The 13,010-nt window shown below is 37.3% G+C and overlaps 1 protein-coding gene across 15 annotated transcripts in view; it reads right to left on the bottom strand.

The window, feature by feature from the left end:
- Window positions 1–1,251: 1,251 nt before the first annotated feature.
- Window positions 1,252–13,010, bottom strand: part of GARIN2 (golgi associated RAB2 interactor family member 2) — a 31,996-nt gene continuing 20,237 nt past the window's right edge. For 10 of the 15 annotated variants that reach the window (XM_077909700.1, XM_077909698.1, XM_077909695.1 and 7 more), the window contains 2 exons: window positions 5,049–5,077; window positions 1,252–2,431 (listed from right to left, as the gene is read on the bottom strand). In XM_077909700.1, the coding sequence (XP_077765826.1) occupies window positions 2,367–2,431; window positions 5,049–5,077 (94 nt within the window). In that variant the 3' untranslated portion in view covers window positions 1,252–2,366. Of the gene's footprint in view, window positions 2,432–5,048; window positions 5,078–7,356; window positions 7,527–13,010 lie in introns of all 15 variants that reach the window. The other 5 variants (XR_013386387.1, XR_013386386.1, XR_013386388.1 and 2 more) reach the window with 5 other exon arrangements.

The raw sequence follows: 13,010 nt of genomic DNA, 5'->3' as shown, positions 1-13,010 counted from the left end.
CCAAGTGATTTTCACATTTCAGTCCTGATAATATGAAGTCTTTATTAGTAACAAAACTTTTTCACCATTAAAAAAAAAATCACCTACTTTTTCTTATATATTGGCAATTCACAGTTTAAATATTTAGGAGCCACTTTTTAATTTTTAATTTTTAAAGATTTTACTTATTTATTCATGAATTCATGAGAGACACAGAGAGAGAGAGGCAGAGACATAGGCAGAGGGAGAAGCAGGCTCCATGCAGGGAGCCTGATGTGGGACTTGATCCCGGGTCTCCAGGATTGTAGCCTGGGCTGAAGGTGGCGCTAAGGCACTGAACCACCAGGGCAGCCCTAGGAGCCACTTTTTAAACTTTAGAAGCCAAGATTTAAATATGGTGTGTATATTGTTATTTCTGCTCTTCTTTGCATTTGCAGATCTCTCTTAATAAGACCCTGATATTTGAAATTTCATTGTTATAGGATATATCCATCAAAGGATGAAATCATTGTAGAATTCTGAGTCAACTTTCAATGAATTTCTCTTTCTAAATTCTGGAGAGAAATGACAGGGCTTGGGACTCTCCCTAAGTGGATGGAGGTGCCAGCATGCATTACTCTGAGTGCAACACCTTCACAGTCTATCGCCACCATAGGACAATATTAAGAACATAGTTATGGGGGGAAAAGAAATGACAAAAGGGCAGGCACAGACTAAGGAGTGTGTGGAGAGACCAGGGGATTATTGTGCATGGACTTTTGTTATCTTTTGGCCCACTGTTTTCCTCTAGTGCATTATGTCTGGCCCATGTTGTGCATCTGGGTGAGTTCTGTTAATAAAATTAGTGCCCAAGTGCTAAGCTGACTTTGTTGGCAGAGTAGCACAGAAGGGTGGGCACCTCAATTCCAACAAGGAGAGCCCTGCTGAGATATGCTATGTGGTTCCTGCCAAGGTTGGAAAAGAGTATGAGGAGGGAGCAAAGAGGGAGAGTAGGAATGAGAATGATGGAATCACTTGTAAAAGCAGCAGCAAGTAATTCACTTCCAGTGCTTCACCTGAGGCTCCCTCTAATCCCTGTGCTAACATTATATTTTGACCCTTGAAGGATTCTAGGGCAGAAACCACAACAAACCCTCAATATCCCATTCCACCTTTATTGTTACTACAATAGAAGTAATAAGATTCAATATCAAAAGATTCAATTTATTGACAACTTTTTGTGAAAGTGTCACATCTGTCCTTTATAGCTACTTATAATCATAAAAAAATTACCTTTAGGTTGTCTTATATGTTTTTTCCATTGGCCTCTTCTTTTTCTGTTTACTTTGCTTTCCTCACAGCCATTCCCCTGAGAAAAGGGGAGAACAGATGAGGCAGGAGATTGAGGGAAGTAGATTTGACAAGAGGGGAGGGAGCCAGAGGGCAAAAGAAAAATAGTGGGGAAAGTGGAAGAGATCATGGGCAGGGGGGGGAGGTGAGGAAGAAAGAAAAAAGCCAGAAGCAGGAGAGAAAAAAGGCACAGAAGGAGAGAGAACTTAATTTGGTCTTAAGTTTTTTAAAATGTCTTTATTCTTTCCAATGGAGCCCATTGTTAAATTTCACGAACAGGTTCCCTTTTGGGGTCCCCCCACCCTTTCTCTTTTTAGTCCGGGTTCCATAAACAGAGACTGAACCTGGCTGCTTAGGATTGCAAGGAATTTAATTTGCAATAGTTAAGAGGAAAGAGGAAAGGAAAGATGGGTTTAGATGGAGAGGACACTCCCAGCATTTCATAAGCAATTTTCCCTCTTTTCTTTCTTGGTTCTCTATCCTTTGTCTAATTGTCTACCATCTTGGGAAAATACCATAGAACCATAGGTAAGCCTAAGTTTGGGTTCACTGTAAAGAGATCAGCAAAGCTAAGGAGAGTAAAACCTAAATAGGTAAGAAATTACAAGCTAAGAAAAGGGAGAGATGGACCCAGATCGAGAGAGACAGTGTCAGCCTGGGCTCTGCCTTTTAGCCTTGTCATAAAAACAGTACATGTGAAGTGCCACTTTACCCACAACCTTATTCAGAAAGGAGAAGAGTGTCCTTCTGCCAAACTGCTGAGACGTTTGAGACATAAATAAGAGACCATGGTCCCCAGCCAACATTGCCCCGCAGCTGGGTGAACATGAACCTGACCGGGTTAATAGTACCAGAATTTCATTTAATTGCAGTGGGGAACGGTTACTATTCTGGTTGCTGCCTAGAATAGAAATCAGATTCACAGACTCATTTTTCGTCTATATTCAGTCTAAATTTACTGGGACAAGGGAGTAAGAAGAGCAAGTAACCGTTGCTCTTCTTGGGGTAAGAAGTGTGAAGTGTGAATTAGAAAGTATGAAAGGGGAAAAGAAAGTGATTCATAGGAATGTGGTAAGGGGGACGGAAATGCTAATCAGAGGGAAAATGAAAAAAGGATGTAAGCCTAAATCAGGAAACATGGGAGATAGAGAAGTGAGAAGAATGAGAAAGTATGTGAAAGAAAACAAACGGGGAAAATAATTAATACTTTGTGAAAACTGCAAGCCAGATGTGTATATTGTACCACCCTTGTGATTTAACAAGCTGTGGAACTTTGCTGCATGTTCGCTATATCTTTGCTTGGTTCCTGATTTCCAGAGCCCCATTTCATGCTGCCTGCTGAATTTACAAAGACAGACGACCAAGACCACACACGTATGAGCTTATAACATCGTAGCAGCTGAAGGAGCCTGGAGACAACTAAACATGCCTGCTTCAATCCTTGACCCATATGCACATGCTTGATAGTTGAAGAAGCTTGAAGTCCAGAAACTTTAAGTGACACACCCGTGGAACAGAGGAAGTGCATTCAGAACTCAAACGTAGGACTTCTCATTCTAGGCAGTATTTCATAGCTGCTCTCATCATTGTTTCCTTCCAGATTTCCTCGAATTCATTTTCCCAGCTTCTTTCATGGACTCATTACCTCCTAGTTATGTTGTCTCCTTTGTCATCCTCAGTTTTCGTTTTTTGTTTTTTGGAGCATTTTATCTCTTGTCCCCAAGGTAGTCAGTCAACATATTCACATTCTTGTTGCCATCTGTTTTACACAGTTCAAGACTTTAGCTAGCACCTTTCACCCTGGACTATTCTAATGACTTCCTACCTCTGGCCTCCTCCAGCTCTCTTAGAGATTGCAGTCAGAGTAATCATTCTAAAACATAATACTAATTTTACTAGGTCTATTTTTTGGTGGCTTCTCCTTACCTACCAGACCATACTATCTTAACTCCCTAGCATGGTCCAAGACTTCCATAACCTGGCTCCTGCTTTGCTGTCCAGCTCTATCTCTCACTGTTCCTAAATGGAATATGCCCAGTACTGTCCCATTCTTCGACTTTGCACACATTATACCCTATCTCCATGATATTCTTATTTCCCCTTTCCTGACTCAAAGACTGCCTCCTTCCTTCATAAATCTTTTATGATTTTTCTCTCTTGAACTAAAACTACGTTCACCACTTTTCTCTTAAGGCACCTATAAGATTCCATATATGTTATTTGTGCCCATGTCTTGAGGCCAGGCAGTGTCCTGTTATCTATTTTTTATCTCTCTGCAGTGCTTCAAATAGAATAGATAGGCATCAAATATTTGTTCATTTGAACAAAACTGAGTCTGTGCCAGAAGGCGGGTGAAAGAATCAGTCACATATAGAAAGAAAAATATATCAACGTCCTACATTAATTTTAAATTCCCAAGGATTAAATAACTAGTGCTTCCGAATGTATATTATATGCTATTGTACTACTTATATGTTGATGTACTAATTATCTATTAATGTTAAGGCTGCTGCACGATTTATGCTTTCTTTTAGAAAGTAAGAGGAAAATATTTGCCTGTTGGACATCTCCTGAATTTCTATCAATCTACTGTGATTTCTTTTTGAAATCGAATTTGGAGTAGAAATTGATAGGTGAAAATTCTATATACTGCAAAGAAGATTTTGCATTTTTCTTGTAAACTACAATGGCATTTCCCTTCAGCATTCTCTGGTTTAGTACTGAAGACTGGAATATAGGTAAAACCACCTCTCAGTGAAGTGCATCTGGTACTTTTAGACACTAAAGCCTGGTGGGAAGGCCTACAGACAAAAGCCCTATTTATATACAGCTATCCTCTAATTGTTTGCTTTTTTTGGTAGGACTCTTGCAAATGTAACTAAGAATGCCTTGGTCTTGGGTTTTAAAGTAGAAGTATTTTTTTTTCTTTCCATTTAAGTCAATTGCAATGTACTTCTCTCTCTGTTCTTTCCATGATGTTCTTTTATATGCATGACTGGAGCTGAGAGCCATTCACACCCCAACTTAGACAGTAGCTAGAGGTGGTTCACTAGCAAGCAAGGTGATACATATCCACTGGTGTCTATATGACAACTTCTGTGTCAAAAACTTGTTAAAAAGTTAAAAGATCCTGGGGTTTCCTGGGGGGGGGGGGGGCTCAGTTGGTTAAGCATCTGTCTTCTACTCAGGTCTTGATCTCAGGGTCCTGAGCGGGGAGCCTGCTTCTTCCTCTGCCCCTCCCCCCTCCCTCTATCTCTCTCGTAAATAAATAAAATATTAAAAAAAGAAAAAGAAATTATAAGATCCTGAGTCATGGGAATATGTAAAGAAGCAAAGGCTGAAGATGCAAATAAGAGGAAAGGAGGGGCTACATGATTTTAGAGTTGCCAGGAAATTTAGTTGTAGATCACTGCCCTTCCAAATCAGCAAGGAGAAAAGGTCCTATTGTTTGGGTTCTGCTTGCAGAGCTGGCCTTGGAGTGGTTCAAATCCAGAGAGTTGGATTCAGTACTCTACCAGCACAGAGAAAAGTGCAGTGATGCCTACTACTTGAAAGATAATATGAGGATAGGCTTTGAACAAGAGTTCCTACACTGTGGGGACTCTCAGAACGGAGCAAAGGGAATGCATCAAAACACCTAGCAAAGGATTCCTTTGCTCTTAACTACTCTGTTCCAGGCCCCAGACGTGACTACTGGATACCAGAGATCACAAAGAAATGTAGTGGGATTCATTCCATACCTGAAGTGACTGAATCAGTTCTCATGCTCCTGGAAAAACAAACAACACAGTTGAAAATTTTCCCAGTGTAACCACAAATATTTCGAAAAGAATGACCAGGTATGAGATAGCTGGCCATTCTCTAAATGCTTTGTAGGTAATAATGAAACATATTTAGCAAGCCTAGGGTATTATATAATAACACATATTAGAGCAAAATTACCTAAATTTCTGTCAGCATGTAAGCTATCCAACCTGTAAGAGCCATAAAAGTGAATCATAACATGTAGTCTATTTTTATTTTATCCATCGCCTGTCACTCAGGCTGTGGGCAGTGCTATCCTACTGCCTCTCCAGTGTATGAAAACTCATTTGGAGCTGAGACTGAGCTAATTGCTGTTGCTCAGGGGTTAATAGAGTCTCTTGTGTTGGAAATATAGGCTCTCATAGAGACATGGGAGAAATTCTGGGTGCTTGAAGGTGCCCATCTCTGCTGGCTTCTGCATCACACTCTTTATGGCCCTGAGGGGGCAAGAGTGCTAGGGAATCTTGCAGGCATACAACATGCCCAAGTATTTGCCCAATTAAGTACATTTCTTATAGTTTACTGGATAAAATTGGAGACAAACTGTCAGTTTTTTAGGTCATTTCACTTTTAGAAATGCCTTTGGATAAAGAAGTTTCCTGCATTACTGATTTTTAAAATTAATAACAATAATTAAAACACCTATTTTATTAACCTCATTAGCATGCTAAAACAAACTTCAGTCACTTAATTTTCATCAGATTTTTGTTTCTTGGCTACATTTTCATAATTTTTGGGGTAAGCATTGCAGTTTGAAAAAGAAAGCACTTGGAAAGAATAATTACCCTCAGACAATAAATTCCCAGATAAATGTACAAAGACATAATTATGATTCATTTTAAGGGGTCTGGCAAAAAGAATCCTGGTTGATGTCTACTTCAGGATCTTTCTGCAATAGAGGTTTAAATTAGCAATTTTCTAAGGCGTTTGCAAATAAATGCTAATGTAGCCCTCACTAAATAGATCTGGTGATTTACATGAAAGTTGAGCTTAAAGATAAAAGGTTTTGAAAGACTGAGAAATAGTAAGTAAATCTACTTTAAAAAAATAGGTGCAAATTAAAATGAAGCCTGATGTTATTCTCTTTAAAACAAAGGGAAGAGTTGGAGTAGCACTATTGTCAGGGCATGAGAAGGAATATAAATGCTTCATAAAGTAAATCCTTCACTTTTAAAGGACCTAAAGTGACATTATTGATGTCTCCATAGTCTTTCACTCATCTAGACTGAAATTGCTCGATTTACATTAATAAATCTGAGGGCAAAATATTCAACAAGGTCATCCTTTAATTTTTTTCATTGTCCCAAAGTACACAGTTATAAAATGCCACTGAAATCCATGGTCGTGGACAAGAAAAACAATTAGAACTTACTTATTACTTTCACAGGGTACTGACTTAATCCAGCAAACATCCCAGGAATAAACTGAATTCCATTCTGTTCTTAGATATTAACACCTTTCATTCATAATGAACATTCTCAAATTAGGCTCTAGCTAGTAATTATGTTCCAAATGTAAATATGCAATAAAGAAGAATCCATCCTTGATTAAGGTGAGTTTAAGAGGATTGCTTGGAGCCAAAATTTGTTTTTTTCTTTTTCTTTTTCTTTCTCCCCAGTAGAGCCAGTGGATGAATGATACAGGACACTGACAGACCGAAGGGTAGGGCCTTGAAGGTTTTGGGATTTGCTAACCTTCAAGATCCTTTTTATCTTTAAAATTCTGTGATATTTACCATATCCCATCTATAGGTATTGATTTTCTCATTGTTTCTAATAATGATCATAATAGACTAACAAAACTTTGTACCTATAGAGCAATTTACATCCCAAAAATATAAGTTAGCCTTACAATTTTTAATATTTGAAAAGCTATTACAAGTTAATCTAATGTTCAGAGGATATTTAGAGTACTGAAATGGTGGGTGCACATTACTATGCATAAGTCAAAACCCAAAGAACTGTGCAACATAGTGAACCTTAAACTAGCAACTAAAGTTAATGATAATGTATCAATCTTGTTTATTAATCACAACAAATGTACCACACTAATAATGCAAGGTGTTAATAATAGGGAAAACTGGAGGTGGGGGGAGAGTGAGGAGGTGGCAGAGGGGTGGCTATATAGAGCTCTATGTATTATCTGCTCAATTTTCTGCAAATTGTACTTTTTTAAAAAGTAAAGTCTATTACTTTATTTATTATTTATTTATTTATTTATTTAGGCACTTCTAAAAGAGGGCACCTGGGTGGCTCAGTCGGTTAAGTGTCTGCCTTTGGCTCAGGGTCCTGGGATCACCCCCACATTGGGCTCCCTGCTCGGTGGAGAGTCTGCTTCTCCCTCTCCCTCTGCTGCTCCTCCCCGCTCATGTTCTCTCTTTCTTGCTCATTCTATCTCAAATAGATGGATGAAATCTTAAAAATAAATAAAAGCTGTAAAGGCTAATCTCATGCTTCAAAACATCTATTATATACAAAAGGACAAGGAAAGAAGAAGGTGAAATGACATTAACAGTTCACTTCATGAGATTTTTAATTGTGGTATTTCTGAAGCCTTAGATAAGGGCAGGTCATAAGATTGGAAACATGAATGAAACAAAACAGAAGGAAGACATCAGAGTGATCAGATCTAATTAGTTATTTAGAATAAATTGCTCAATTGAATGGATTCATTTTTTTATCTTGTTTTTTAGGAAACCTTAGGCTTTTTTGTGAAAGCCAACTCATGCGTAGTAGTGAAATACATTTATTTCCTACTGAGTGGCACCTGTTTCTATCCCTCTCCTTATATTCCTTCTCTGGTCTCTCATTACTTGGACTGATGGTTGATAGTTCTATCTCCCTTCCTTACTCTGTCACCTGTTTTTTTTTTCTTTGTACTTCTTTCTCCTCTAACACATCAGACGTACTAATAACCCTCTGGGTCATTGTTTAGTTCCACAAAAGAATTCAATGGTTGTCACCATCAAGAAATAATAGATCAGTGTTCTGGGGGAAATTATTTCAGCTACTTCTCCACTGTCTATCAGAAGCAAGAAAATTTCTTGAACACTGAACCAATTTTTTAATATTTTTTTCTTTTCTGAATCCAAATTTCTGGGTTCCTGGTCATATAGGAAAAATTCCTGAAGGAGGCTCCCTTGAGTTTGAGCCGGCTATAAAGAGGAATACTTATTTTGGCTCTGGGACCTCAGGAGAAGCCTTCATGAGAGAGCAATGCTTAACAAACTCTCCTTGGTGTCTAGGACTGGCTTATCAAAAGGCATTGGTTCTCAGACTTGAATATACATTAGAACCACTTGGAGGGGGGCAGCCTGCGTGGCCCCGCGGTTTAGCGCCGCCTTCAGCCAGGGGTGTGATCCTGGAGACTGGGGTCGAGTCCTGCCTCGGGCTCCCTGCATGGAACCTGCTTCTCCCTCTGCCTCTGTGTGTGTGTGTGTGTGTGTGTGTGTGTGTGTGTGTGTGTGTCTTATGAATAAATAAAATCTTAAAAAAAAAACCACTTGGAGGTCTATTATAAGCAGAATGCTGGAGTTCAGGATTCAGTAGGATGGGATGGGGCCCAAGAATTTACATTTCTAACAAGTTCCCAGGTGTTGCTGCTAACCAACCACACACTGGCAAAATCACTGGCATAGAAACCCTACATATTAAACAATGCTTTGTTTGGGCAGACAACCAAAAGTAGTGAAATCATTATCCAGATCTACCAACACCTGGAGCGTGTTGGTACTTGGATCTAGAGGCTCTAGAATTTCCAGAAATGTGGCAGTCCAGAAGCTAAAGCTAAGGCAAACATTGCTCTGATTTCAAGGTCTAGTTCTCCTAACGATCACCCATATTCCTTTGCTTTCTTTGATCCTCCCCTTAGCCAGGAAAAAAAGTTAAAAAGAAAGCCAGCTTTGGGTAATTATTTCTCAGTTGCTTAAGATATTTTTGAGTAAGGGTTTGGGGGGGGGGGGGTTTCTATGAGATAGAATAGCCAACTTTCCTGTATCTACACAGTTGGTATTGAATGACTAGTGACAACAATAATAATTTTCTGGCCATCTAATATGTCTATTTCTCAGAACCCTACAACATACTCAGTTTGTTTACTGTTTCCATTTCATTCTACTCCTTTAAGGGATCCCCAGAACATAGTTATTATTTGACTTCATCATGCATTCCGTCATTTATTTTAGCAGTAGATTAAAATTACATACAAAACATAGATGGGCCTTGACCCCCGGCAGTAAAATGTTTGAGGTCTATCCAGGACAAATGGCCTGCTGCAATGTTTTTGAGAAGTGTCCAGGAAGAAAGATTCTACAACCTCCAGAAATTAGTTCTATTGTTTATTAATATCTAATCAATGATATTCCCTAGTTGTTTTTATTGATTGGTTGATTGTCTACTATATTGTTTTACTATATAATAAAATTTTCTTTGTATTTAGTTACAATAATTTTCACTTTAAATTCACTTTTTAAATTTAGCCCTTAGATCTGTACTTCCTTGTACACTGAAGATGGTAATTGTCACCTATTACAGTTTTCCTCTTCAGTTGGAATAACTTCAATTTCTTTACTGCATTAAATATATTTAATAAATTTTGTGCTTTCTTCCGCGAGTTCTTTGGGTTCAGTTTTTGGGTAGTATAGTAGAAAGATTACTTCAGAGGTATAGAATCATTTTTCTATAGTATTCATTTTAAAAAAATATTTTATTTATTTATTCATGAGAGACACACAGAGAGAGAGAGGCAGAGACACAGGCAGAGTGAGAAGCAGGCTCTATGCAGGGAGCCTGACGTGGGACTCAATCCCGGGTCTCCAGGATCAGGCCCTGGGCTGAAGGCAGCGCTAAACCACTGAGTCACCTGGGCTGCCCTTTCTACAATATTCAATGTAAGTCAAAACTATGTTAGGTTTGTGTTCAATCTAATTGAGAAACTAAACCCCCCTCAATCTCTCCTTTTCTTTCATCCCTCCTCCTTCTCTATTTTAATACTTTTTTTTTTTTTTTTTTTTTAGTAATACCAAGTGCCTGACATTGTGAGCTTTCCAATATCAGCTTATTAAATCCCTGCAACAACTCTACATGGTCAGTGTTATTTCCATTTTACAAATGGGGAAACCGAGGCCTAAAAAATTAATTTAACTTGCCCAAGAATGGAGGAAGCAGGATTTGAACCCAGGTTGTCAGACTGCAAAGCTCATTCTCTAGCTGCTATATCTTCTAATTAATGCATGCAACTGATGCCTTCTAGCATCAGTTTTGATTTTAAATTATGCATGTAATCATAATGATTATGAACAATAAAAGTTTAATGGAAACATCTATCAATAGCTACAACAAATATTATTTCCTTTAATCACCAGCTATGCCCAAACACTGGTTTCTTATCATCTTTTTGTAGAAATAAAATACCACTGTATATACATTTTTCAGAATTTTACTTTTCTAGCTTGCAGTTCCTTATTAGTCATATGGGTCTTTTTTTTTTTAATTTTTATTTATTTATGATAGTCACAGAGAGAGAGAGGCAGAGACATAGGCAGAGGGAGAAGCAGGCTCCATGCACCGGGAGCCCGATGTGGGATTCGATCCCGGGTCTCCAGGATCGCGCCCTGGGCCAAAGGCAGGCGCCAAACCGCTGCGCCACCCAGGGATCCCTCATATGGGTCTTTTTACTGAAATTCTCTATTCTTTTTTTCTAATGGGGATCTGCTGTTGCACTAAACATACTATTTTCTGGTTAGCTATTCTTCTACTAGTGGTCGTTTGGATTGCTTTCAGGTTTTAACTACAAAACATGTGTTCAATTAAGTTATCTCCCCTTTTGAATTACTTCTTTGACACATGTTTCTGTAAATTAAGTGGTATAATCATTTGTAGTGTGGATTGCCAAATCACTCTGTAGAAAGTTCCCACCATTTATAGTGAGCTCATCAGTGTTACAGTTAACATCTAATTGAAAGCCAACTAGTAATTGCTTAACTTGTATTTCTTTAATTATTAGTGAGAGTGATTCCTCGTTAAGTGTTTGTCTTCTGGCGTAAATTTTCTATTCATAACTTTAAACCATTTGCTAATTGGATCCTTTACAAATTCCCATCAGCTATCTAAATATATGGCAGGTAAAACCACTATAGATTATCTAGTTATTACTCTTTTCCCATTGTGCTGTTACGTATTTATTTACTTAAAATGATTTGGGGGACAGATATTTATAATTGTTAAGCAATCAGTGGGCCTGGAACTGTTTCCCAAGAGCTCCACCCTTCCTTTAGATATCTGCCCTTCCCCAGAGAATCAATCCCTGACCATCATAAGATATCCTTCCTCCTCCGCAAATCACTGTCTATTCTTTTACTCTATTTTTGCTTTTATCTTCTTACATTCCAGCTGGCATAATGTATTTTTATTTGTGTATTATCTATGTCCTCCACTAGAATGAAACACCCTATAACGTACAGGGAAACAGCTGTTATCTCTGGTGCCTAGCACATAGTTAGTGCTCAGTAAATATTATTGAATGAATGAATCAACTTTTGCCATTGAAAATTTCTTCTGTTGCTTCAAAGGAGAAATGATCTTTCTTATGCAATTGAGGCAATTCAACTATTCCATTTTATTCCAGTTTATTTGTTTTTGACTTTTCCCATCTGAAATTTTTTTATAGTACAGCATATATGATCAACATATTCTAGAATTTTGCGTTTCTTCATGTTTCTTTTGAACCTCTCAGTTTGAATCTATTTTACTATCTTAATTTCTTTTTTTTTTTTTTAAGATTTTATTTATTTATTCATGAGAGACACAGACAGAGAGGCAGAGACACAGGCAGAGGGAGACACAGGCTCCAGGATCACGCCCTGGCCCGAAGGCAGGGGCTAAACCGCTAAGCCACCCAGGGATCCCCACTATCTTAATTTCTATATCCTAAAATTTTCATTGATGTTTCTGATGGTTATTTAATTATAATATGACTTGAGATTTTATACAAGTGAGTCCCTCTAGACATTTTCCAGTCACAATGATTTCCTTGAGATTCTTATCCCTATTTTTTTCCACATACTTTCTATAATTGTTTAATTTCTATGATATATATACCGTTGAGATAATTGGTACTATATTAAATTTATAAGTTAATTTAGGCCTTGTCATTTCTGTTGTCTTAAATATACCTGTCCAGATAGAGAGCTTAGCTTTCCTTAATCAGATTGTCTTGTTTTTCTGTCATTAGGGTTTTGTAATTCCATATACACAGATTTCTTATCACTCTCATTAAATATTTGATTTTTATTGCTGCTTTTGAATACATTCTTTTTTCAGAGTATTTTGGTTTGTTAATAAAAATCATGGAACAAATGATATTTTGTGAGTTTATTTTATAACCTGTGACTTCCTAAAATTGTTTACAAACTAATATGCTTGATGATTCTCAAATTTTCTAAATATTAATTTCCATTTGCAAAGTGATTTTTAAAAATCTCATATTTATCCATTGTATTTCTTTATTATAATTACTAGACTCCCTTAAATTATATCATGTAGGAATGTTAATAGGAATATCCTTAATTTGTTCTAAGTTTTAAGTAGCACACTTCTATAATTTCTTCATTAAAAATAATGTTGGCTTTGGTTTGGAGTAAATATTTTTTACTGTGCTAAAGGAAAACTCTTCTACATTTTGTGGATCTTTATCAAGAATATCAGTCTCTCAAATGTATTTAAGGTATCTATGATTTTTTTCTGCTCTTTTAAATAATGACTTCTATTGAAAGTTTCCTTAATTTTATATTAAACTTGCTACATTTTGCCTGCCAAGATTCTATGAATTTAACATTTATTGTCTTAAGTAGGATTAATCTAGAATTTCCTCTCTTGTGTTGTCTTTCAGGTTTTATATTT

This window comes from Canis aureus, chromosome 9 (genome assembly GCF_053574225.1).
Source record: "Canis aureus isolate CA01 chromosome 9, VMU_Caureus_v.1.0, whole genome shotgun sequence".
NCBI classification, from domain to species: domain Eukaryota; kingdom Metazoa; phylum Chordata; class Mammalia; order Carnivora; family Canidae; genus Canis; species Canis aureus.
Note: the sequence above shows the minus strand (reverse complement) of the source record. Positions and strands in the feature narration are given on the sequence as shown.